This window comes from Dipodomys ordii, unplaced genomic scaffold (genome assembly GCF_000151885.1).
Source record: "Dipodomys ordii isolate 6190 unplaced genomic scaffold, Dord_2.0 Scaffold33, whole genome shotgun sequence".
Taxonomy (NCBI): domain Eukaryota; kingdom Metazoa; phylum Chordata; class Mammalia; order Rodentia; family Heteromyidae; genus Dipodomys; species Dipodomys ordii.
Window position 1 is genome coordinate 1,776,722 of NW_012267249.1, and position 25,229 is coordinate 1,801,950.

The 25,229-nt window shown below is 40.1% G+C and overlaps 1 protein-coding gene across 5 annotated transcripts in view; it reads left to right on the forward strand.

Moving 5' to 3' along the window:
- Window positions 1–25,229, forward strand: part of Macf1 (microtubule-actin crosslinking factor 1) — a 167,687-nt gene that overhangs the window by 93,383 nt on the left and 49,075 nt on the right. For all 5 annotated transcript variants that reach the window (XM_013016840.1, XM_013016845.1, XM_013016842.1 and 2 more), the window contains 10 exons: window positions 3,393–3,554; window positions 3,964–4,134; window positions 5,472–5,638; window positions 16,359–16,518; window positions 17,110–17,436; window positions 19,495–19,579; window positions 20,074–20,315; window positions 20,989–21,195; window positions 23,601–23,720; window positions 24,445–24,552. In XM_013016840.1, coding sequence (XP_012872294.1) covers window positions 3,393–3,554; window positions 3,964–4,134; window positions 5,472–5,638; window positions 16,359–16,518; window positions 17,110–17,436; window positions 19,495–19,579; window positions 20,074–20,315; window positions 20,989–21,195; window positions 23,601–23,720; window positions 24,445–24,552 — 1,749 coding nt within the window. The remainder of the gene's footprint in view (window positions 1–3,392; window positions 3,555–3,963; window positions 4,135–5,471; window positions 5,639–16,358; window positions 16,519–17,109; window positions 17,437–19,494; window positions 19,580–20,073; window positions 20,316–20,988; window positions 21,196–23,600; window positions 23,721–24,444; window positions 24,553–25,229) is intronic.

The following is a 25,229-nucleotide window of genomic DNA, read 5'->3' on the forward strand; positions in this document are numbered from 1 at the left end:
CATGGGGCCTGAACTCTGGGCCTGGGCGCTGTCCCTCAGCTCTTCAGCTCAAGGCTAGCACTCTACCACTTGAGCCACAGCGCCACTTCCGGCTTTTTTCATTTTGCTTAGGTGGTGCTGAGGAATCGAACCCAGGGCCTCAGGCATGCAAGGCAAGCGCTCTACCACTGAGCCACCTTCCCAGCCCAGGAATGTAATTTTTTATTTATTAAAGTTTATTTAAACTTACCTATAAGTAGCAAATAGATTTTTTTATTGCCAGCTGTAGTATAAGACAGGTTTGATTACTGGGCAAAAGGGGCTCTTCTTGTGTGGACTTAACATCTTTTCTATGTGTAATTGGTTCTTTGCCTTTCAAACTCTTGCCACCTCCCATCACCAGTCATCATTTTTATCACACCAGAACACCTTTAAATTTCAGAGCCTTTCCCTTTCTACAGATTTTTCTTCAGGGAATTTTTTTTCTTCTAAAATCATGGGGCTTGAGCCTAGAGCTTTACACTTACACTCAGCTTTCCACCACTTGAGCCACACCTCCAGTCTTGGATTTTGTTAATTGGGAGATTGAGTCTCACAAAACTTCTGCAGGGCTGGTTTCAAGCCATCCTCAAGGTGCCTTCTTAGTAGCTAGGATTACAGGCATAAGCAACCAGCACTTGGCTAGTATTGATAATTTTCAAGGTAGTATCTTGATATGTCTGGGTTGGCCTGGACTATGAGCCTTTTATTTGTGTTGTTAGGATAACAAGCATATGCTATTGCATACAAACATTGTTCTGCTGTAGCTTAGGACAGGTGTATACTATGCCCAAACTTTTTTTTTTTTTTTATGGTTCCGGTCGTGGGGCCTGAACTCTGGGCCTGGGCGCTGTCCCTCAGCTCTTCAGCTCAAGGCTAGCGCTCTACCACTGGAGCCACAGCGCCACTTTCAGCTTTTTTCTTTTTGCTTAGGTGGTGCTGGGAATCGAACCCAGGGCCTCAGGCATGCAAGGCAAGCACTCTACCACTGAGCCACCTTCCCTGCCCCTATGCCCAAACTTTTTAACTCCTTTTTCCTTTTAACTTCAATCCCCAGAGCTCTGTTTCCCATGTAGTTTAAGATTACAGGCATGAGCCACTATTCCAGGCTTTAATATAGTATCTTTAATGTTACAAAATAGAGTTATGGCACTTTTTTTTTTCTGGGATCCATGTTATTGGAGAAACAAATAATTTTAGCTGAACTCTACTTTGTAATGTTACCAAACAAAACGCGGCATAATCAAATTATAGTACAAAGTAAAGGTCACCGGTAATTACCTTTGTAACTTCCCTTTCCAGTCTTTACTGGGATTTTCCTTCTCTACTTACTCACCCAACCATAGATTCTATTTTTGTGTGTGTGTGCTGATCCTTCTGATGGGCACTGATCAAGGCTAGTGCTCTACAACTTTGAGTCATAGCTTCATTTCCATCTTTTTGATAGTTAATTGGAAGTAAGAGTCTCATGCACTTTCCTGCCTGAGTCAGCTTTGAATAGCGATCCTTAGATCTCAGCCTCCTGAATAGCTAGTATTACAAGCATGTGCCATCAACACCTTGCTCAACCCATAGACATTCTTAATCCCAGTATGGTCTGTGGTCCCATATAGACTGAAATTAATCTTACCCAAATTTAGAATTTTCTTTTATATTTATTTTTGACCTCTTTTCTGTTATTGTTTAGCCTTAATTGACTCAACCTGTGTCACTGATTTTGAGGGAACTTTAAATGGAAGAAAATGAGAATGGAAGTATATCCTGGCTGGTAGAATATGACCAGTTTCATCTTTTTGGTTTTTTTTTTTTTTTTTCTCGTCATGGGGCTTGAACTCGGGGCTCTCAGCTCTTCAGCTCTAGACAAGCGCTCTACCACTTGAGCCACAAGGCCATTTCTAGTTTTCTGATGGTTTATTGGAGATAAGAGTCTCATGGACTTTCTTGCCCAAGATGGCTTTGAAATGCAATCCTCAGATCTCAGCCTCCTGAGTAGCTAGGATTAAAGGTGGGAGCCACTGGTGCCCAATGCCAGTTTCATCTCAGAGTAATTGAGAGAATTCTGACCTTCAGGACATGTATTTATTTCATTCTTTACTTTTAGACTGGTAGTGTGATAAGTATCATTTTCTTCTGACTTTGTTTCCTTTTAGAAATGTTTTAAGTTGTAATTATAATAGAGAACAATATGCAGTTGGTTATTACATTGTTCACTGTTCCAAAACTCTATTGTTTCATGATGAACATGGTACACAGTATCTTTTTAAAATTATTTTATATATCTGTCTTAGCATATGTGTGAGATTGATTGTTAAGGACATTTCTAGGTCTTTACTTATTGTAATCAGCAATGTACTATTTCAAGATCATTAGTTGTGTGTGATCCCTGTGTGGCCCTGAAATGGAATGAAGTTAAATGTCCATCAGAGAATTAATCTGTGAAGCTGTTGTTTTCATACTATTAATATGTTTGATTGAGTTATATTCATCCTAGTCAGAGAAGTACAATGCCAATTATCAGTGATCAATCAATGTTACTTTTGAAAGTATCTTTAAATATTCATTATTTGGTATTATTCTTCCCTTTTTGGATTCATATATATTGCCCTTTCTCATATTTTGAGACTGATGATTCACTATTCTTTATAGCTTTTTGCATTAAAAACTAATCATTAGCCAGGTGCCAGTGGCTTATGTCTATAACCCTGTCAACTCAGAAGGCTAAGATCTGAGAATTGTAGTTTGCAGCCAGATTGGGCAGGAAAAAACCCTGAGACTCTTATCTCCAATTAACCACTAAAAAAGTGAGAAATGGATGTGCAGTTCAAGTGGTAGAGCACTAGCCCTGAGCAAAAAAGATCAGAGACAGTGTCCAGGCCCTGAGTTCAAACCCCTCCCAAGCATCTGATTTTTATTTATTTATTTACTGAGTCATGGGACTTGAACTCAAGGCCTGGGTGCTTTCCCTGAGCTCTTTTGCCCAACGCTAGGCCTCTACCACTTAAAGCCATAACTCCATTTCTGGTTTTTTTGAGCGGTTAATTGGAGGTAAGAGTTTCATCGGGATTTTTTTGTCCAGACTGGCTTTGAACCGTGATCCTCAGATCTCAGCCTCCTGAGTAGCTAGGATTACAGGCACTAGCTACTGACACCCATCCAGCAACTGATTTTTTTAAGTGAGTCATGTGTCAAGATACGTCAGCCATGCCATAATTGTCTTTAATTACATGTCCATAGAAGGATGTATTGAAATATGAAACCATGTGTTCCTTTTATTCTTTACCATTCAGGTATCTTATCTTGTTCTCTTCAATTCTTTGTCATCCTTCATTAAGTCATAAATGTGTATGGTTAAATCTTGGTTTGCAATTATTCAGATGTTTCAGAAAGAACAAGTGGATCCTCTTCAGATGAAATTGCAGCAGGTGAATGGACTTGGCCAGGGATTAATTCAGAGTGCAGGAAAAAACTGTGATGTGCAGGGTTTAGAACATGACATGGATGAGATCAATGCTCGATGGAACACACTGAATAAAAAGGTAAGTGACAAGCAGGTAACAAGAGTGCTGGGACCAGAAGGCATTGAATCTAAAGTTTCTAAATCTAGGGCTGGGAAGGTGGCTCAGTGGTAGAGTGCTTGCCTTGCATGCATGAGGCCCTGGGTTCGATACCTCAGCCCCACATAAGCAAAAAAAAAAGCTGGTAGTGGTGCTGTGGCTCAAGTGGTAGAGCGCTAGCCTTGAGCTGAAGAGCTGAGGGACAGCGCCCAGGCTCAGAGTTCAAGCCCCACAACCAGACCCAAAAAAAATAAAAAATAAAGTTTCTAAATCTGAAGTTTCTCTAGAACCTGAATGTAATAAAAACTTAGTGCTTGCAATCTGTAGTTTTAAAGGGGGTCAGTAATTTAAAACCTCTTTTCTCACAATAAGCTTCCCTTTGATGACACAGGTTGCACAAAGAATTGCCCAACTACAGGAGGCTTTGCTGCATTGTGGGAAGTTTCAAGATGCCTTAGAGCCATTGCTCAGTTGGTTGGCAGATACTGAGGAGCTCATAGCCAATCAGAAACCTCCATCTGCTGAGTACAAAGTGGTAAAAGCACAGATCCAAGAACAGAAGGTAAGAATGCGGGGACAGTGAACTGAAACAACTGTACGGAGTGGCAAATGATACATTTGCTTATAGTTTAAAGAGCAAGTCAGAAAAATCTTTACCTACTTTATGTTCTCTTGAAAAGTAGAAATTGAGCCAGACATGTTGATGCATGCCTGTAATCATGAGTGTGTCCAACATTCAGGAAGTTGAGGAAGGAGGGTTGAGTTCAAGGCCAGGAAAGGGTACATAGTGAGACCCTGTATCACTGAGAGAAAAGGGGAAGGTGGAAATTGATTTTACTAGCTTACTATTTAATTTACTAGCTTACTATGGTGTATATTAGACTAAACTAGACTGAGCTATTTCGAAGTCTCATCCACAGCTTAATGTTAAAAGCTTTCTAGTGTTTTACCATCAGCAATATTCTAAATATTGTTGTATAGAATGTAAAAGTTTCTATGTATATTTTTGTTTAATTCCTGTGTCAATGTTTCTATCTAAAAATGTTGATCCTAAAAGAAATTTCATTTTTCCAGCTTCATTGAGGCATATGACAAAAGTTGTCCATATTTAAGGCAATGTTTTAATATTTATATGCATTATCAAATGATTACCTCAGTCAGGCCAAGGTATTTTTAACCATACTTATGGAATATGTGCATGCATCACATTTGCTAGGCAGACTTTACTGAGCCACATCTTCACCCATGTTTTCCCAACTCTTGTTTATTTTTGAGAGTAGATTCCAATGCACCTGTTCTAGGCTTCCTGTCATAACTGAGATAATCAGTGTACACCACTGTGCTCAGCTGTAGGTTGAAAAGGGGGTCTCTCATGTATGCCCAGGCTGGTCTTGAACCCCAAGCCTCCCAAACCTCAGGTTGCCCAGGGCCAACCCCAGTCTGCTATCCTATTATCTCACATAGCAGGGATCCCAGGAGTATGCCAATGTGGCTGACTTACTCATTGAGACAAAGTCTTACTTTTAGCCCCAACTGGCTTCAAAACTGATCTTCTCCATCTCTGCCTCCTAAGAAGCTGTGATGAGAAGCATGAACTACCATGCCTAGCCCTATACTGATTTTTCAATGCTCTCTTTTTCTTTTGCAAACAAAAGAAATCTGTTTTTATATAACAGCAATCACAAGCACTGTTTAAAAACTTAAGTGTAAAAACTTTGTGAGAGGTGGTTGGAACTGTGTTCTCAGGCTTCTGTCTGAAGGATGGACAAAAACACATTATTAAATTAAGCCTAGAATTTGGTGGGAAGGATTATGGATTGCTTTAATTTTTTTCCTCCTATTTCAGATTTGAAAATAACCCTATGTTGTTACTTTCCATTCTCTTTAAAAACACTGTAGTTGCTCCAGAGGCTACTAGATGATCGAAAGGCCACAGTAGACATGCTTCAAGCTGAAGGAGGTAGAATAGCTCAGTCAGCCGAACTGGCTGATAGAGAGAAAATCACTGGGCAGTTGGAGAGTCTTGAAAGTCGATGGACTGAACTACTCAGCAAGGCAGCAGCCAGGTAAAACCGGAGGGGTTTTGATGAATGGGTCAGAAGTTTGTTTTGTCCTATGTTTTCATATTCCTGAGCACTTTTAAAGCTCCTTAATGATTCATGTACTGCTTTGGAAGGTGTTTGATGGCTTTTATTTAAAGAGTAATAAGTTTTTAGACATGTTCTTTATAACAAGAATCACTCTGGAAATGAGCTTCTGCTATTCAAATTTCAAAGAACTGGAAGACTCACTGATCTGTGTAGTTTGTTCTATTGTAGTACAATTGCAATTCCAAACAGATTTAGGTTCCTATAAGCCAACCACAGTTGGGTTTGTTGGTGGTGGTAGTAGTTTGTTCGTTTTGTTGGTTTTGGGGTTGTGTCTGTGTGGGGGTGTGGGTGTGATTGGTTGGTTGGTGGTTGTGAGGCTTTGAACTCAGGGCCTGGGTGCTGTCTCTGAGCCTCTTTGTGCTCAAGGCTATTGCTCCACCACTTGAGCCACAGCACCACTTCCAGTTTTTGAGTGGTTAATGTAGATAAGTCTCTTCATGGGGACTTTTCTACCCAGGCCGGCTTCAAACCACGATCCTCAGATCTCAGGTGTGAGCTACCAGTGCCCAGCTGGTTTTGGTTTTTGGTTTTGGTAAAAGTCCTGGGGCTAGAACTTGGGGCTTAGGTGCCATCCCAAGCTTTTTTTTTTTGCTCAAGTCTAATGTTCTACTATTTGGTCACAGCTCTGTTTCTGGCTTTTTTGATAGCTTTCCTGCCTAGGCTAGCATTGAGCTCTATCCTCAGATCTCAGCCTTCTGAGTAGCTAGGATTGTGAGTACCAGGCAATAGAATTATTTGTGTGTGGGGGGGGGGTGCATATAGGTGTGGGTTTGTGTGTACTGGGGCTTGAGTTTAGGGCCTTGAACCCTAACTAAGCTTTTTTGTTCATTGCTGGTACTCTACTACTTGAGCTATGCCTCCAGTTCAGTTTTAGTTGTTGTTTTTTTGTTTTGTTTTGTTTTGTTTTTCTTTCCCTGTCTTTCTGATTAATTGGACATAGAGTCTCAAGACATTTCTGTTCTGGCAGTCTTCAAACCATGATCCTCAGATCTTAGCCTCCTTAGTAGTTAGTATTCTAGGTAGTAGTTAGTATTCTAGGTATACACCAACAGTGCCCAGCACCAACCAGAGTTTTTGATATTTATAAATAATACTTTTGTTACTTGGAATTAAAACTTATTATGCTACTCTTTTAGCATACCTTGGTATTAGATGTTTTTTACCTTCATGTCACAAGTCACATGGATGTCTCTGCTTTTAATCTTACACTGTCCTTAATTTTTAAAAATAAATGCCAAGCAGGGCGCATATAATCCTAGCTACTTAGGAGGCTGAGATCTGAGGATCATGGTTCAAAGTCAGCCCAGACAAGGAAGTCCGTGATACTCTTATCTATTAACCACCAGAAAACTGGAGTGGCCCTGTGGTTCAAGTGGGTATAGTGCTCACCTTGAGCTAAAGAGCTGAGGGACAGCATCCAGGCCCAGAGTTCAAGCCCCATGACCAAAAACAACAAAAAAAATACATAAAATAAATAGCCCCTCATCAGAAATAAGTCCAAGTAGTACAGTTGATTGTTTATTTATCCTTTAAGTCTCTAGGTAGTCAGTGACAATCTTCAAATGACTACCTAATCTCTTATCACTTTACTTCCACCTGCCCATAGTTTGCTTATTTCTTTTTTATGTAATTTTTTATTGAGATTAACTGATTACATAAATTTCACAAATTTCACACTATTGTGAGATAGTGATGATACTTAAACTCACAAACACATTTTAACCTTCACAAGGCAAATTGTCATTATCATGGTCTATAATGTTTGTGAATTCTATGAGCTTTGACAATACAACTTTTTTCTTCCACCCTGGGTGATACGTACATTACTCTCCTTTTGCTTAATATAAGCTGTTCCTTCTTTCCCTCTCATTCCCTCCCTTCCATCACTGCCCTTGAGTTATGTAGTTCATTTTCATCTAAGTCCAATGCAGCTTATGGGCCAGTCTGTTATATATTTTCCTGTTTCACTCTGATTTTGTGCTTTCCTCCTAGCTTTCCTCAGATGTGCATGTGTGTGTGTGTGTGTGTGTGTGTGTGTGTGTGTGTAGTCAAGAACATGGAGTCATTTAGAAATGATACAATGAATTGAGTGGAGGTCCTTTGTTTCTTGAGTCCTGTTTACTTTGTCATATCTCCTTGCATTTTGGATTTAACATCCACATATCAGGGAGACCATGTGCCATTTGTCTCTCTATTCTTGGCTCACCTCACTCAAAATTATTTGTTCTAGTTCCATCCATTTCCCTGTGAATGCTGTTATTTTGTCCTTTCTAATGACTGCATAATATTCCATTGTGTAAAGGTAGCATAGTTTTTGGATCCATTCATCTATAGTAGGGCATCTGGGTTGTTTCCATATCTTGGTTATTGTGAACATGGAGGTGCATGTGTCCTTGTATCATGGTTCCTGTTGCTCAGGGTAGTGGTGTGGTATGGCTAGGTCTTAGGGGAGGTCTATATTTAGCTTTCTGAGGTACCTCCAGACTGTTTTCCAAAGTGGTTGTATTAGTGTACATTCCCACCAGCAATGCAATAGAGTTCATTTCTCCACATCCCCACCAGCATTTGTCATTGGCTGAATTTAGGATGTGGGCCATTCTGACTAGGGTAAGGTGGTATCTCAGGGTTGTTTTTTGTTTATATTTCCTTTACAGCCAGGGATGATGTACATTTCCTCATGTGTTTCTTTGCCATTTTTATCTCTTCTGAGAAGTCTCTCTTTAGCTCCCTTGCCCATTTAATTATTGGTTTGTTAGATATGCGAGGGATCAGTTTCTTGAATTTCCTGTGTATGATAGATAGTAGGCATTTGTCTGATATGTTGCTGGTAAATATTTTCCCAATTAGTTGGCTGTCTTTCTAGTTTGGTAGCTATGTCTTTAGCTGTGCAGAAACTTTATTTTGAGGTAGTTCCATTTGTTGAGCCTCTCTCTAATTTGTTGTGACCCTGGGACTGTGTTTAGGAAGTTTCTGCCTGTGCCTATAAGTTCAAGTGTCTCTCCTACTCTGTCCTGCAGTAGTTTCAGAGTTTCAGGTTTGATGTTAAGGTCTTTAATCCATTTTGAGTTGATGTTAGTGCATGGTGACAGGCTGGGGTCCACTTTTAGTTTTCTGCATGTGGCTTCCCAGTTTTCCCAGCACCAGTAGTTGAAGAGGCTTTGCTTCTGCCACTGTGTGTCTTTGGCTCCTTTGCCAAATATCAGCTGACTATAGGTATGTGATTTTATTACTGGATCTTCTAATCTGTTCTATTGGTCTTCAGGTCTGTTTTTATGCCAATACCAAGCTGTCTTTGTCTATACTAGAGCTTGGATTATGGTATCTTGATCTCTCCCACGTTGTTTCTTTTGCCTAGAATTTCTTTGGCTATTCTAGGTCTTTTGTTGTTCGGTATACATTTTGGATTGTTTTCTCTATTTCAGTAAAGAATGTCATTGGAATTTTTATGGGAATTGCATTGAATTTGTGTATCATTTTTGGCAGTATGGTCATTTTCACTATATTAATTCTGCCTATCTAAGAACATGGAAGCTCTTTCCATATCTTGGTGTCCTCTATGATTTCTTTCTTTGGGCTTTTTTTGGGGGGGCGGGGGGTGGTCCGGTCCTGGGCCTGAACTCTGGGCCTGGGCGCTGTCCCTCAGCTCTTCAGCTCAAGGCTAGCACTCTACCACTTGAGCCACAATGCCACTTCCGGCTTTTTTTTCTGTTTATGTGGTGCTGAGGAATCGAACCCAGGGCCTCATGTATGCAAGGTGAGCGCTCTACCACTGAGCCACCTTCCCAGCCCCCTTAAGGTTTTGTTTTTTCTGGTTTTTTTTTTTTTTGTCGTGGGGCTTGAACTCTGGGCTTGGGCACTGTCCTTGTCTCTTCAGCTCAAGGCGAGCGCTCTGCCGCTTGAGCCACAGCACCACTTGTTTGGGCTTTTATAGTTTTCACTAAATAGGTCCTTGAGATCTTTGTTTTGGTTAATTCCTAAATATTTTTTTTGAGGTTGTAAATGGCGTTGTTTACTTGATTGATTTCCCTTCTGATTGTACATTGTTGGTGTGCAAAAAGGCAACTGATTTTTGTGGGTTAATATTGTATCCTGCTACTTTGCTGAAGTGGTTTATAAGCTCTAGGAGTTTATGAGTGGAGTTTTGGGGATCATTAAAGTATAATATCATGTCATCTGCAAATAGGATAGTTTAATTTCTTCCTTAGCTATCCGGATCCCTTTAATGTTCTTTTCTTGCCTTATTGCTCTGGCTAAGAACTAACTGTATTGAAGAGAAGTGGAGAGAGGGCACCCTTGCCTTGTTCCTGATTTTAGGAGAATTGGTTGTAGTTTTTCCCAGTTTAGTATAATATTGGCTATTGATCTGTCATATATGGCTTTTATTGTTTTAAGGATCATTTCTTCTATTCCTGTTTTCTCCAGAGCTTTTAACATGAACGGATATTGTATTTTATCAAAAACCTTTTCCACACCCACCATGTGGTTCTTGATCTTGGATCTGTTGATGTGATGGATTACATTTATTGATTTATGTATGTTAAACCATCCCTGCATCTCTGGGATGAAATCTACTTGGTCATAATGTATGATTTTTTTTATGTTTCTGGATTTTGTTGACTAAAATTTTATTGAGCTTTGTATCTATATTCATCAAAGAGATTGGTCTATAGTTCTCTTTTTTTGTAGTTCTCTTTTTTCTCTTTCTTTGCCTGATTTGGGGATGAGTGTGATATTGGCTTCATAGAATGAGTTTGGGACTGCTCACTGTTTCTGTTTCTCCGAAGAGCTTGAGAAGAATGGGTATTAGTTCCTCTTTAAAGGTTTTATAAAATTCCGTAGTGAATCCATCTGGTCCTTGTTAGAAGACTTCTGATTGCTTCCTCTATCTCATTGTAAGTTATTGGCTTATTTAATTGATTTATTTTTTCTTGGTTCAGTTTGGGCAGTTTGTATTTCTCTAAAAATTCATCCATTTCTGCTAGGTTTTCCTTCCTTAGTGAGTATAGATTCTGGAAGTAGTTCTTTATAATTGTTTGGATGTCTTGGATGTTTGTTGTAATTTTTCCTGTGGTATCCCTGATCTTACTGATTTGGGTCTCCTCTCTTTTTTTAGTTAATCTTGCCAGAGGTCCATCAATTTTATTGATTTGTTAAAAAACAGCTTTTTGTTTTATTAACATTATTTATAGTTTTCTTAGTCTCTGTCTTGTTCGTTTAAGCTCTTTTGGTTATCTCACTCCATCTAGTAACTTTGGGTTCAGCTTTTTCTTGCTTTTCTAGCAGTTTTAGTTGTATTATTTACTACTTGGTCTGTCTCTGTTTTTTTGATGTGTGCACTGAGAGCAATAAGTTTGTCCCTCAGGCCTGATTTTGCCATGTCCCACAGATTTCTTTGTGATGTGTATTCATTTTCACTAAATTGTAGGAACTTTTTAATTTCTTCTGTGACCCAGGTATTGCTCAGAAGTATGCTATTCAATTTCCTCTACGGTATGCTTTGTTATTGAGAACTAGGTTGATTCCACTATGGTCGATTAGAATACAAGGGATTATGTCAGTACTCCTGTATTTACTTAAATTCTTTGTATGAACTATGATATGATCTATTTTGGAGAAACTTCCATGAGCTGCTGAGAAAAATGTATACTGGGTTGTTGTTGGGTGGAAAACTCTGTAGATGTCAATTAAGTCCACTTGAGATATAGCATCATTCAATTCGGAGGATAGATAGGACAGGTAGACCAGTCCTTTGGTGAGAGTAGAGTATGAAAGTCTCTTAGTATTGGAGCTGGGAAGGTGGCTCAGCGGTAGAGTGCTTGCCTAGCATGCCTGAGGCCCTGGGTTCGATTCCTCAGCACCACATAAGCAAAAAGAAAAAAACCGGAAGTGGCGCTGTGGCTCAAGTGGTAGAGTGCTAGCCTTGAGCTGAAGAGCTGAGGGACAGCACCCAGGCCCAGACTTCAGGCCCCATGACCGGACGCAAAAATAAAAAGTCTCCTAGTATTATTGTATTTGGATCTATTTTTTTCTTGTATATCTGAGAGTATTTGCCTAATGTATTTGGGTGCACCAATGTTTGGAGAATAAAAATTGATAATGGTGATATCCTCTTCTTGGATTGTTCCCTGTATTAATATATAATGTCGTTTTTGGTCTTTTTGTATTGATTTTAATGCAAAGTTTATTTTTTCAGATATCAGGATGGCAACTCCTGCCGCCTTCTTCTTTTTTTTTTGGTCAGTCATGGGGCTTGAACTCTGGGCCTGAGCACTGTCCCCTCAGCTCTTCAGCACAAGGCTAGCACTCTACCACTTGAGCTACAGTGCCACTTCCCATTTTCTGATGGTTTATTGGAGATAGAGTTTTACAGAGTTTCCTGCTTGGGCTGGCTTTGAACCATGATCCTCAGATCTCAGCCTCCTAAGTAGCTAGGATTCCAGGTGTGAGCTTCCAGCACCCAGCAACTTCTGCCTTCTTGCTGGAAGCATTTGCATGGTAGATCTTCCTCCATCCCTTCACTTTCAGTTTGTATATTTGGCTATGAGATGGGTCTCTTGAAGACAACAAATGGATGAATCTTGTTTTCTTTTTTTTTTCTTTTTTTTTTTGTGAACATACTGTACAGAGGGGTTACAATTACATGGGCAAGATAATGAATACATTTCTTATCAAGCATTGCAGCCTCCTCCTGGATCTTGTTTTCTGATCCAATCTGCAGTTCATTTTTTGATTGGTGAATTGAGTCCATTAATATTTATTTTATTTTACTTTATTTTTTGGGGGGGGGTCCGGTCGTGGGGCCTGAACTCTGGGCTTGGGCACTGTTCCTCAGTTCTTCAGCTCAAGGCTAGCACTCTACCACTGGGCCACAGCACCACTTCCGGCTTTTTTCTTTTTGCTTATGTGGTGCTGAGAATCAAACCCAGGGTCTCAGGCATGCAAGGCAAGCGCTCTACCACTGAGCCACTTTCCCAGCTCTCCATTAATATTTATAGTTATTAGAAAAGTACATTGTGTTTCCTATCATTTTCCTGCTTTCCTAAGTTTTTCTTCTTTCCTTTCCTCCTGTGATTACTAAGATGGTCTTCTAGTGATGTCTGTCTGATATGGATCCCTGATCTTGTTTTCTTCAAATTGTGTTCCCCCTCTTAGTATTCTTTGTACTGCTAGTCTATTTTTTTTATTAATTCATTTAGTTTTTCTTCACTATTAAAAAATTTAGTTTCTTCATCAAATGTAAATGCTAGCTTTGCTGGATATACCAGTCTGGGTTGGCAGTTATTGGGTCTCAGGGCTCAAATGGTACTTTCCCAGGCTTTCCTTGCATACAGTGTCTGAATGGAGAGATCTGCAGTGATTCTGATTTTTTCCTGTAGTATAGCTCCTTTCTTTTTGCTGCATGCAAGGTCATTTCTTTATTGTTCAGATCTAGCATTTTTACTATGATGTGCCTAGAAGTGTTCCTCCTGGGATCCTGTTTACTTACACTTATGTAGGTAAGATTTTCTTTTCTTTTCTTTTTTGTCGGTCATGGGGCTTGAACTCTGGACCTGAACACTGTCCCTCAGCTCTTCAGCTCAAGACTAGTGCTCTACCACTTAAGCCACTGTGCCACTTCCAGTTTTCTGAGTAGTTTATTGGAAATAAGAGTCTCACTGACTTTTCCTGCCATTGCTGGCTTTGAACCATGATCCTCAGATCTCAGCCTCCTGAGTAGCTAGGATTACAGGTGTGAGCCACTAGTGCCCGGCTTAAGATTGGAGAAATTTGGCGATACTTATTAAAGTGTTGCATCCCTCTGTTCTGATATTCCTCACCTTCGTCAATCCCAATTATATGAAGGTTAAATTTCTTGGCACTGTCTGCTTATTCTTGGACTTCCCTTTGGCATATTTTGAGTGGATTTTTTTCCATATCTGACTTTTTTTTCCCAGTTGCTGCATTTTGTCTTCAGTACTTGATATTCTATTTTCTATTTCATTCATTCTATTAACTATGGCTTCCATTGTGGTTTGCATGGAGGAAATTGAACCATTTATGATTTCTTTTTTTTTTTTTTTTTGGTTGTGGGGCCTGAACTCTGGGCCTGGGCGCTGTCCTTCAGCTATTCAGCTCAAGGCTAGCGTTCCACCACTTGAGCCACAGTGCCACTTCTGTTTTTTTCTGCTTATGTGGTGCTGAGGAATTGAACCCAGGGCCTCATACATGCAAGGCAAGCACCCTACCACTGAGCCACCTTCCCAGCCCACACCATTTATGATTTCTATGTTGGTTCTCAAAGTATTAATTTTGTCTTTTAAAGAGGTGTATACTGAATCTATTTTTGAGTGCATCTCTTATTTTAAATCCTGGATCTCTTTTGATAATTCATTTCTTTGTTCTTTAATTTTCTGGTCCATTTCTTGCTTTAATTCTTGAGTCATTCATTGCCTCTATCAACTCTTGTATGTAACATATGTCTTCTATTTCATTTTTGCTTTCACTGGAGTTCTTCCCTGGGTGGCTGCTGGCCTTTGGGGGATGGTTTGCTGTCTTGGCTGTTGATGAATCTTATAATTTTTCACTGTGATTTTCTCATGAGGATTCAGGGGTTATTGGAGATGAATCCCAAACTCTATTTTGGTCAGCAGGTAGCTGTCTACACTTGGTTCTGGGTTGGTTCCTGGGTCAGTTGTTGAAGCTTGCTCTCAGCCCTGGGCTGGCTGAGAAAGATTTTTCCTGGTCCCCATTCTGTTGGGGGAGAGGCTGGCCTCCAGCTGCTACTCTGACCCACATAGGGCTCACTCTTGTTAGATTCTCTGCTGAGGCGAACACTCAGTTCCTGACTTGTCAGGGACAGGTGGTTTAGACAGCTCTGGCTCCTGCCTGGGACACAGGTGGGGCTCATTCAACCACCTGCTGGAGCCCACAGGCAGTGCCTGACTTCATCCAAGGACTGGTAGCCTAGACTGTTCATGCTCCCTCCCAGGGGCATTCTTGGCAAAACCAGATGGGCTGGATGTATTCTACCAGTTGCTGGAGCCTGCTCACAGTTCCCAACTTTAGCCAGGTACTGGTGGCCTGAGCTGCCCTACCCCTAGCCTGTGATACACATGTTGGGCTTCTTCCATGGCCCACTACTGAGGCCCGCTAGCTCGGTTCCCACCTTCAGCTAGGGTCTTGTGGACCTGGGCTGCTGGTTCTCCCACCCTGGACACACATGTCAAACTTCTGCTGGTGGTGATCACTGGTGGCCACTGCATTCCATTGAGATGCTTGTGGGCTGGGCTGGGTGGTGGGGGCTCTGGGTCTGAGATTCACGGTCTCTGTTTACACGGTCCAAGTCTAGCGCTGTAGGCATTTTCTACGCTGGCTTTCTACAGACCCCTCTGGCTCTGGAGTCCCTGGTGGCCACAGGCAAGGCCACTTGGAACCACGCCGCTGGCAAGGGGTGGGGGAAGGGTCTTCAGTCAGATTCTGAGCTCTGAGTTTTCTCTGTTTACATGGTCTGGGTCCAGCACTGGCACTGGCATCAGCACCATTGGAGTCTTCTGTGCTGGTGTTCTACTGACCGCTGTGGCTTTGGTGTTTCCAGCAGCTGCAGGCCAGGCCGCTCTAGCAGCTTGGCACAGAGCCGAGCTGCCAGCAAGGGGTGGGGGAAGGGTCTTCACACTTTTTCATCTTTATGTAGGTTCTGAAGTTTTATCTTTTATCCTGTATTTCTTTGAATGTTCACCTTTTTGCTGTTGTCGGTCTCTTGGGGAAACCAAGCGTTGGAACTTGAACTCACTATTTGGTACTTGAACGCACTATTTGGTTGGAGAGAGCTGTGGTGTTTCCCTACTGTTCAATTGCCATTTTGGGTCCCCTAGTTTGCTTATTTCTCATCTAGTTACAAAGTCTGATTTGCCTATAATAGTAAAAGAAACAAAATTGAAATAATTTAATTTTGCACCATTTTTCCCCTTTTAGTGTCCATTTCTATTAATGATACCTTTAGCATCCAGTAAATGGTACCTCCATTTTATATCCACATGTATCCAGATGCTAAATTCTGTCTTTTTAACTTCTAGAGAGATCGTCTTTATTGTGTATCCTTTTTTCTGATTTTCACTGCCCTACCTCAGCTCATGACTTAGGAGCTCCTACTTGAGCTATTTGAGGTTCCTGCCTAACTAATCCCTTTCTTACTACTTGACCTTTTCTCATCCTTGGGCTATGGATGGATCAACTCTTTTCAAGTATACCTTTGATCATTGCTCACATTATTTAATGTCTCCTTGTTGAGTATAAATGAAATGTAAATGTTTTAATTCAGCCTTCAAAGACATCTTGCATTTGACTCTAATCTGTTTCTTAGTTTCTACTCTTCTCCTCACTCTATATTAGGTAAACTATGTCTGTTCTGTAATATTTTCTGTCAGATCTTGGAGGTAAAAATCAGAGCTTGGGTGCTCTCCCTGAGCATGGTTAGAACCAGATCAGAATAAAGTAACAGCTTTTGAAACCTTTGCAACAGCAAAGTGCTTTCTAATGTATTATCTGTTTACTACTAGTATTTAAACTACACCTAGTAAAGACTTAAATTATATCTGATACTAGTATGAGTCATAATGTAACTTTGTGCTTAAGCAGTTTGTTTTATATATTTATGTAGGCAAAAACAGCTGGAAGATATCCTGGTCCTGGCCAAACAATTCCATGAGACAACTGAACCTATTTCTGACTTCTTATCTGTCACAGAGAAAAAGCTTGCTAACTCAGAACCTGTTGGCACTCAGACTGCCAAAATACAGCAACAGATCATTCGACACAAGGTAGGAGGGAATTGTGGTTAACAAAGCATATAAATGATGGTAGAAATCCTAGAACTTAAGAACCACCTGCAACATTCTAGAAGATATATTTTATGGGTATTTATTCATTTATTTATTGTATCAGTCTTGGGGCCTGAATTCAGGGCTGGGCACTGTCCCTGAGCTTCTTTTGTTGATGGGTAGTGCTCTACCACTTAAGCCATGGCTCTATTTCTGGCTTTTTGGTAGGTAATTAGAGATGAGTTTCATGGACTTCCCTGCATGGGCTGGCTTTGAACCATGATAGGCAGATCTCAGCCTCTTGAAAAGCTAGGATTATAGGCATGAGCCACTGGTACCTGGGTTTTGTTTTTAAGTTTAATTTAAAACAGAGTCAGCTATTGAAATACCCACATCATTGAAGTAAAAGTAGAAATTGACTAATAGGCTACCATCAGTGAAATAGAATGGCTTTTACTCCATATTTTATGTTATTTTTACCCTATAGTAGATGAATCTTTTAATTTGTAATATCATTTGTTATTCATTGTTTTATGTTTGCCTTTCATTTATTTTATTTCTGCTATTTATTTTTTCCATCTGGATTTCCAGGCTCTGAAGGAAGAAATAGAAAACCATGCAACAGATGTGCACCAGGCAGTCAATATTGGGCAGTCTCTCTCCTCTCTGACATGTCCTGCAGAGCAGGGTGTATTGTCAGAAAAGCTAGACTCATTGCAGGCTCGATACAGTGAGATTCAAGACCGGTGCTGTCGGAAGGCAGCCCTGTTTGAACAAGCATTGTGCAATGCTAGACTGTTTGGGGAAGATGAGGTGGAGGTGCTCAACTGGCTGGCTGAGGTTGAGGACAAGCTCAGTTCAGTGTTCGTAAAGGATTACAGACAGGAAGTCCTGCAGAAACAGCATGCTGACCACCTGGTATTTGTGTTTTCCATTCTTATTGGTTATGTTACTAAGTTATTTTGTCATTTTGATGTATTTCTCTTCTTTTCATTTCTTTTTTATTTTCTTTCTTTTTCATTCCAAACACTTATTTTATGTGTATGTATGTAGTTTAGTGGTTCATTTGGTGTTAAATACTAATCCTTTTTTTTTTTTTTTTGTCCATCCTGGGGCTTGAACTCAGGGCCTGGGCACTGTCTCTGAGTTTCCTGCTCAAGGCTAGTGCTCTACCACTTGAGCCACAATGCTACTTCTAGTTTTCTGGTGGTTAATTGGAGATAAGAGTCTCATGGATTTTCCTGCCCAGGCTAACCACAATCCTCAGATCTCAGCCTCCTGAGTAGCTAAGATTATAGGCATGAGTCACAGGCACCTGGCAGTACTAATCTTTTTTTAGGTGAAAATTCTAGTGCTTGATGAACTGAATAATTCTAGAAGGTGATAAAAGATATTGTCAGGTCCCATTTCATCTCCAAATCATGGTGTACATCATCAGGTAATAGAATACTAGAATTCCATTTCAGCAGATTTATGGAAGAGAATGTATTTGAGAATACTCTCACTAGTGCCTACGATTTGATCATGCAGTTATAACTTTTAAAATATTGCTTGCTTAGCTGGTATTCTACATTTAAGCTACACCTCCAGCTCTGCTTTTATGCTGATTATTTTGTAGATAGAGTCTAACAACTTTTCTGCTCAGTCTAGCCTTGGACTTTAATCCTGAACTATAATCCCAATTAGGATTATAGACATGAACTACTGGAACCTACCCTATGTGTTTTTTGTTTGGTTTTGTTTTTGGCTAGTCCTGGGGCTTGAACTCAGGGCCTGGGCACTGTCCTTGTGCTTCTTTTGCTGAAGGATAGCATTCTACCACTTGAGCCACAGTACCACTTCTGGCTTTTTCTGTTTATGTGGTACTCAGGAACTGAACCCAGGGCTTCATACATGCTAGGCAAGCACTCTACCACTAAGCCACATTCCCAGCCCACCCTATGTCTTCCTAATAGAAGAATATGCCTATTTCCATGTTTTCCATCAGTACTAGAGATTGGACTCAAGGCTTTAAACTTGCTAGTTAAGTACCTTGCCACTTGCTCTGCCTTTCTTTCCTTATTTTTAGCTAGGGATAGGGCTTGAACTCAAAGCCTCGTACATTCACTTGGATTTTTTGCTCATGGCTGGTGCTTTATGCACATGAACCACATCTCCAGCCAAGCTATTTTTCTGGTTAATTGGAGATGAGTCTGTTGAACTTCTCTGTCCACACTGGTTTTGAACTACAATCCTCAGATCTCAGTCTCCTGAGTAGCTAGGATTACTGAGTTGAATCACCAGTACCCAGCTTGCAATGTATTTTTATGAAATCTCTTTGAGTGTAGTAAAAATAGGCAAAGTAATTTTTTAAAGTAACACAGTATTACTTTGCTTTATAAACTTCAAATATAGAGAATTTTTTGCCAGAATCTTGTCAGTGTGTTTTTATTGACTTGTGTTGAATTTTTTGTCTTACTCTTTTTTTTGTCAGTCATGGGGCTTGGACTCTGGGTCTGGCACTGTCCCTCTGCTCTTCAGCTCAAGGCTAGCGCTCTACCACTTGAGCCACAGCACCACTTCCGGTGTTCTGGTGGTTAATTGGAGATAAGAGTCCTACTGACTTTTTTGAGTAGGCTAGCTTTGAACCACAATCCTCAGAACTCAGCCTCCAAATAGCTAGGATTACAGGCATGAGCCACTTGCACTAGGTGTTACTCTTTTAGATGTAGACATTATTGGTGAATTTCACTTCTACCTTTTTTAGGTTCAGGCTTGGTACTGATAGATTAATAAACCTAATTTAATCTCAAATCTATTCTTAGAATGAAAGTATGCCTAAAGACATCCTGTTTTATTTTGAATAATAGATAATCAAGGAGATGCTAAAAAAATCAAATATATGATTTTAAATTGGTACTTATCTGTTTAAATTAGTTCTTTACAGATTTTACTTCTTTTCTTTGTTGTGGAACTAACAGTATTCTTTCCTTTTAGGCTCTAAATGAAGAGATTGTTAATAGAAAGAAGAATGTAGATCAAGCTATTAAAAACGGTCAGGCTCTTCTAAAACAAACTACAGGTACTTTGAAAAGTGGGTCTCTTAGAATCTTTTTTGTTTCAAAGACAGTTATATATCCAGGGAAATAAGCGTCTTGCACTAGCCAGCACTAGCCATTTCTCTTTCATATAAAAGGTCAGTGTTCACTGATTTTATTTCCATGTGCTTGTAGGCAAAATCTTTTGAAAACTATTGTACTTACTTGTCTCATATATAATTATGGGCATATATAATTATTTGACCTATCAGTAGGTCAAATGCTAGCAGTAACTACAAAGTGCTGGGACTATCTAGAAACACCTGCAGCCCAACTTAGACCTTAAACTCAAAAGTGGTTTCTTTTATCAAGTTGAAGATTTATATCTCATGTAACCCTTAGTAGGAGATGATAGGCAAATTCATAATCACAGGGAGAAATGAAATTTAAGCTCTATTTGCACATAGGGCATTCATTGGAGGAACACCTTCATTCTCAGATCTCTTAAATATTAATAATTATATACTTTTCTCTATAGGTGAAGAGGTGTTACTTATCCAAGAGAAACTAGATGGTATAAAGACCCGCTACACAGACATCACAGTTGCCAGCTCCAAGGCCCTCAGAACTTTAGAGCAAGCACGGCAGCTTGCCACCAAGTTCCAGTCTACATATGAGGAACTGACTGGGTGGCTGAGGGAGGTGGAGGAGGAGCTGGCAGCCAGTGGAGGACAATCTCCCACAGGGGAGCAGATACCCCAGTTTCAGCAAAGACAGAAGGTGAGCTGTCATTTCACACTGTAAAAAGAAAAAAAAAAAAGGTTTTATTTTTGCCCGAATTTTATCACCTTTATTTTAAATCTAAGCCAAAAACTTCTGCCTTGTATACTAACAAACAACAAAATCTGACATTAAGATATGTGTGTGTGTGTGTGTGTGTGTGTGTGTGTATGTGTATGTATTACACTTGTTGCCTAAAGAGGAAAGAAGTTAAATCTTATATCCCTAGGAAGTTTGCTTGCTGTGTAGCATTTTACAATTAATCTTCATGATTCATTCTCTAAAGACTGCTTTGCAGTCTTCATATTTGATTCTCCTGCAGGATCTAGTGCAGGTCTAGATGCATAGAAATATTGTGTAGGTATTAGTTTAAATGCCCATGATTAAAACATTGCTTTTCAATTCTGTTAAGATAAAGGAAAAGAAGAAAGGCTCATTGTTTTACCCACAGTCTGGCTCGGGTATTCCAGAAAGTTATAAGTAAGCAAGAGCTAATCCTGAAAGTCAGGCTTCAAAATAATTGAAAAATCTGAAAAAAGGAAAAAAAAAAACTGAAGGAAGGAGGTCGGTACCCTGCTGGGATGTGTAGAAGAGAAAGCACTTTCTACCCAGTACAGCTGCTAATGTTCTTTATTTAGCAAGATATGGCCTGAAAACTTTTTTCCCTCCTTAGGAATTGAAGAAGGAGGTCATGGAGCACAGGCTAGTATTGGACACAGTAAATGAGGTGAGCCGTGCTCTCCTAGAACTGGTGCCATGGAGAGCCAGAGAAGGGCTGGATAAACTTGTGTCTGATGCCAACGAGCAGTATAAACTGGTCAGTGACACTGTTGGACAAAGAGTGGATGAAATTGATGCTGCTATTCAGAGATCACAACAGGTAATGTTTATAATACCTCAGCCCTAATATTTTGGACAGTGAAGATAGATCTGTGAGGTACAGTACTATGACCTGCATACATACAGGCTCAGGAAGAGCAGTAATGAAATCAGCATTAATAATGATGCAACAAACATTTCAGTGATGGAAAACAATTGGGTAGAAGTTTGTGAGAATGGATTCAGATTTGACCCAAAATACTTAGGTACTTTGAATAGACAAAAACTCAGAATTAATGTGAGGTCTTTCCTTAAGGATTTGACCAGTAGTGATAGAACCTAAAAAGTTCAGTTTGAAATAATCATCTGTCTTAACATTAGATGAAAGAGGGGATGGAACTAAGAACTATAATTACTATCAAATATGCAATCCAAAATACCAGGCATCCAAAATAGAAACTTCTCTCAGTAAACATGGGTGTCATATTTCCCTTGATCTTTTTTCCTTCCTGCTTCTGGAGGAAAGTTATCTGCTTTAGTCTGTAGCTGAATATCCCCTCTTCCTCTTTTTTTTTTTTTTTTAAGACAGTTTCCCTACATAGCCCAGGCTGGCCTCAAACTCCAAATCCTATTCCCTCAACCTACTGAGTGCTGAATTACAAGCATAATAGCATGACTCCTTGGATTCATAATGATAAGCAAATGCTTTTTGTTGTTGTTGGTTATGAGGCTTGAACTCAGGACCATGGGTGCTGTCCCTGAGCTCTTTTACTCAAGGCTAGCACTCTACCACTTTGAGCCACAGCTCAACTTCCTGAGTGGTTAATTGGATATAGAAGTCTCATGGGGACGTTACTGCTTGCTCTGGCTTTGAACTAGGATCTTTAAATCTCAGCCTCCTAAGTAGCTAGAATTTCAGGCATGAGCCACTAGTACCCAGCAGCAAATGCTTTATGAATTATGCAAAAGTTTTTTCTGACTCCCAAGACCATCCCTCACCCCCCATGTATCCCCAATGTATCTTTAGGGTTATCTCTAAGCTTGGCCTGATATTTCAATATACAACTTATTGTGCTTAGGGAGAAACTTAATTTTCTCTTCATCTAAAATTTAGGGGCTGGGATTATCGCTTAGTGGTAGAGTGCTTGCCTAGCATGCATGAAGCCCTGGGTTCAGTTCCTCAGTACCACATAAACAGAAAAGTGGCATTGTGGCTCAAGTAGTAGAGTGCTAGCTTTGAGCAATAGAAGTTCAGGGACAGACAGTGCCCAGGCTCATGCCTGTAATCCTAGCTACTCAGGAGGCTATAAGATCTGAGAATTGAGGTTCAAAGCCAGCATGGGCTGGGAAAGCCATGAAACTTTTATCTCCAATAAACCACCAAAAAAACCAGAAGTGGTGCTATGGCTCAAGTGGTGGCATGCTAGCCTTGAGCTGAAGAGCTGAGGGACAGCACTCAGGCCCAGAGATCAAGCCCCATGACTGACCAAAAAAAAAGTTCAGAATGTTGGAACATTTCAAATATTCAAGGTTAACAATGCTAAACCAATAAAGTTGGGTCTATAAGTATTTCAAAATCCAAAAAACTAACATTGCAAACACTTCTGTTTCTGATAAGGAGTACTAAAACTATATTAGCATAGGTTGACAACAATATAAAAGATTGAGGGAGCTTCATGACCAGCATGCATATAGATCATATTTTGGGGTTTTATTATTGCATAACCATTTAAAGATCTGGTGTTCTTTTGGGGTCTTACACTTCTTCCGCTACAAGTGAATACTTAAAGTTAACTTTACTTATCTGTCCATTGCAATTTTAAGTTCATGTTTAAACATCTAAAACTATTACTTGCCCAGGCCCCAGAACTGGCAAAACAAAACAGAACTGCTCAGTGTTGAGGTAGGAAAAATGTTGGCAGAAAATGCAATTTTACAAAAACATCTGATAAAAGGCATATTTTTTTTAAAGATGTCAGTTTCTGTTGTTTCTAGCTGTAGACCTACCTGCTAGATTCTAGAACTGCTTTTTTTTTTTTATTCTTTTATTTTTTTTTGGTGGGGGCAGTCAGGTCATGGGGCCTGAACTCGGCCTGGGTGCTGTCCCTCAGCTCTTCAGCTCAAGGCTAGCACTCTACCACTTGAGCCACAGTGTCACTTCCAGCTTTTTTCTTTTTGCTTATGTGGTGCTGAGGAATCGAACCCAGGGCCTCATGCATGCAAGGCAAGCGCTCTACTACTGAGCCACCTTCCCAGCCCCTAGAACTGCTTTTAAAAGAGTGGAAATATGATCAGCTCTAATTTGTATCTTGACTTGTGATTTTTAGGAAATTCTTCTGCTTTAATTTTATGAAATATAAACTATTACTGACAATCCAGGCCTTACTGTGTTAGATAAATTGCAGTTCTAGGAAGGAGACCTTGGCTGTATGTAACTTGTTAATTTTTTCTCATTATGTTTTTTAGTATGAGCAAGCTGCTGATGCAGAACTAGCTTGGGTTGCTGAAACAAAACGAAAGCTGATGGCCTTAGGGCCAATTCGCCTTGAACAGGACCAGACCACAGCTCAGCTTCAGGTACAAAAGGTAAGGATGAAACACCAGAGCACCCCCTGAAGTGTCCTCAAGTAGTAGATTTATCAATAGCTTATAGTGTCTTGAAGATAGCTTTTCTATGTATTTGGTTGGTGAGTATGGTAAAGAAAAGTTTGGGATTTTGTTGTTTGCTTTTGTTTTTTTCTTGTGAAGGATGATGTATTTATTTTGGGGGGTTTTAAGGCTTTGTGAAAAATGTAATTTGGTCCAGGGATCCAGGAAAGAGTAACAGTTTCCTGAATGATTTTCAGAGAGAAACATGTTTCTGTAAGTTAAAGGATAAGCATTAAAGATTTTGGATAAGCAAAGTATTAAAATTTGTGCTTTACCTTTCACTAACGCAGACTCAGGATCCTTTTACTTCCCTCCCCTCCCCCCTCTTTTTTGTGAGTGTGTGTGTGTGTCTGTCCGTCCGTCCGTCCGTCTGTCTATCTGTCTGTCTGTCTCCTGGGGCTTGAGCTCAGGGCCTGGGTGCTATCCCTGAGCTTTTTTTGCTCAAGGTTAGCACTCTACTCCTTGAGCTCACTCTACTCCTTGAGCTCCATTCCAGCTTTTTGCTGGTTGGTTAGAGATGAGGCTTAAGGACTTTTCTGCCTAGGCTGACTTCAAACTGTGAACTTCAGATCTCAGCCTACTGTGTAACTAGGATTATAGGCATGAGCCACCAACACCCTGTAATTTACTTCTTGACTTAACTATTGTTTACTTTTCAAAGGCTTTCTCTATTGATATCATTCGTCATAAAGACTCAATGGATGAACTCTTCAGTCACCGTGGTGAAATCTTTGGCACTTGTGGAGAAGAGCAGAAAGCTGTATTACAGGTGAATTACAGTTATTACTCACTTAAACATGGTAAATTGAGTACAGTTACAAAATAATGTTTTCAAGTGTTTTTCCTTGGACTTTTTTTTTTTTTTTTTTGGTCGTGGGGCCTGAACTCTGGGCCTGTTGCAGTCCCTGAGCTCTTCAGCTCAATGCAAGTGCTCTACCACTTGAGCCACAATGCCACTTCTGGTTTTCTGATGGTTAATTGGAGATAAGAGTCTCACGGACTTTCCTGCCCGGGGTGGCTTTGTACCACGATCCTCAGATCTCAGTCTCCTAAGTAGCTAGGATTATAGGTATGAGCCACCAGTGCCTGGTTCTTGAACTTTCTTATTGCTGATGTTTATTAAAAATCTTAACTATGTCCTAGAGACTTTAGATCATGGCCTTGTATTCACAAATGCCTAAACAGCAATGCTATGTAATATGAAATATATTGTAAGCCCATCATCATTATGACAGGAATTGCTTCTTTGGTCTAGAAGAGTGAGCTTTGACAGATTTTTTAAAAAAATTATAATAAACTTTTCAGAATCATATGCAGGTACTAATTTCTTCTACCATAAAGATATTACCTGCTTTCTAAAAGATTGGGCAAGATAATTTTTTTTTTTGTCGGTTGTGGGGCTTGAACTCTGGGCCTGGGCGCTGTCCTTCAGCTCTTCAGCTCAAG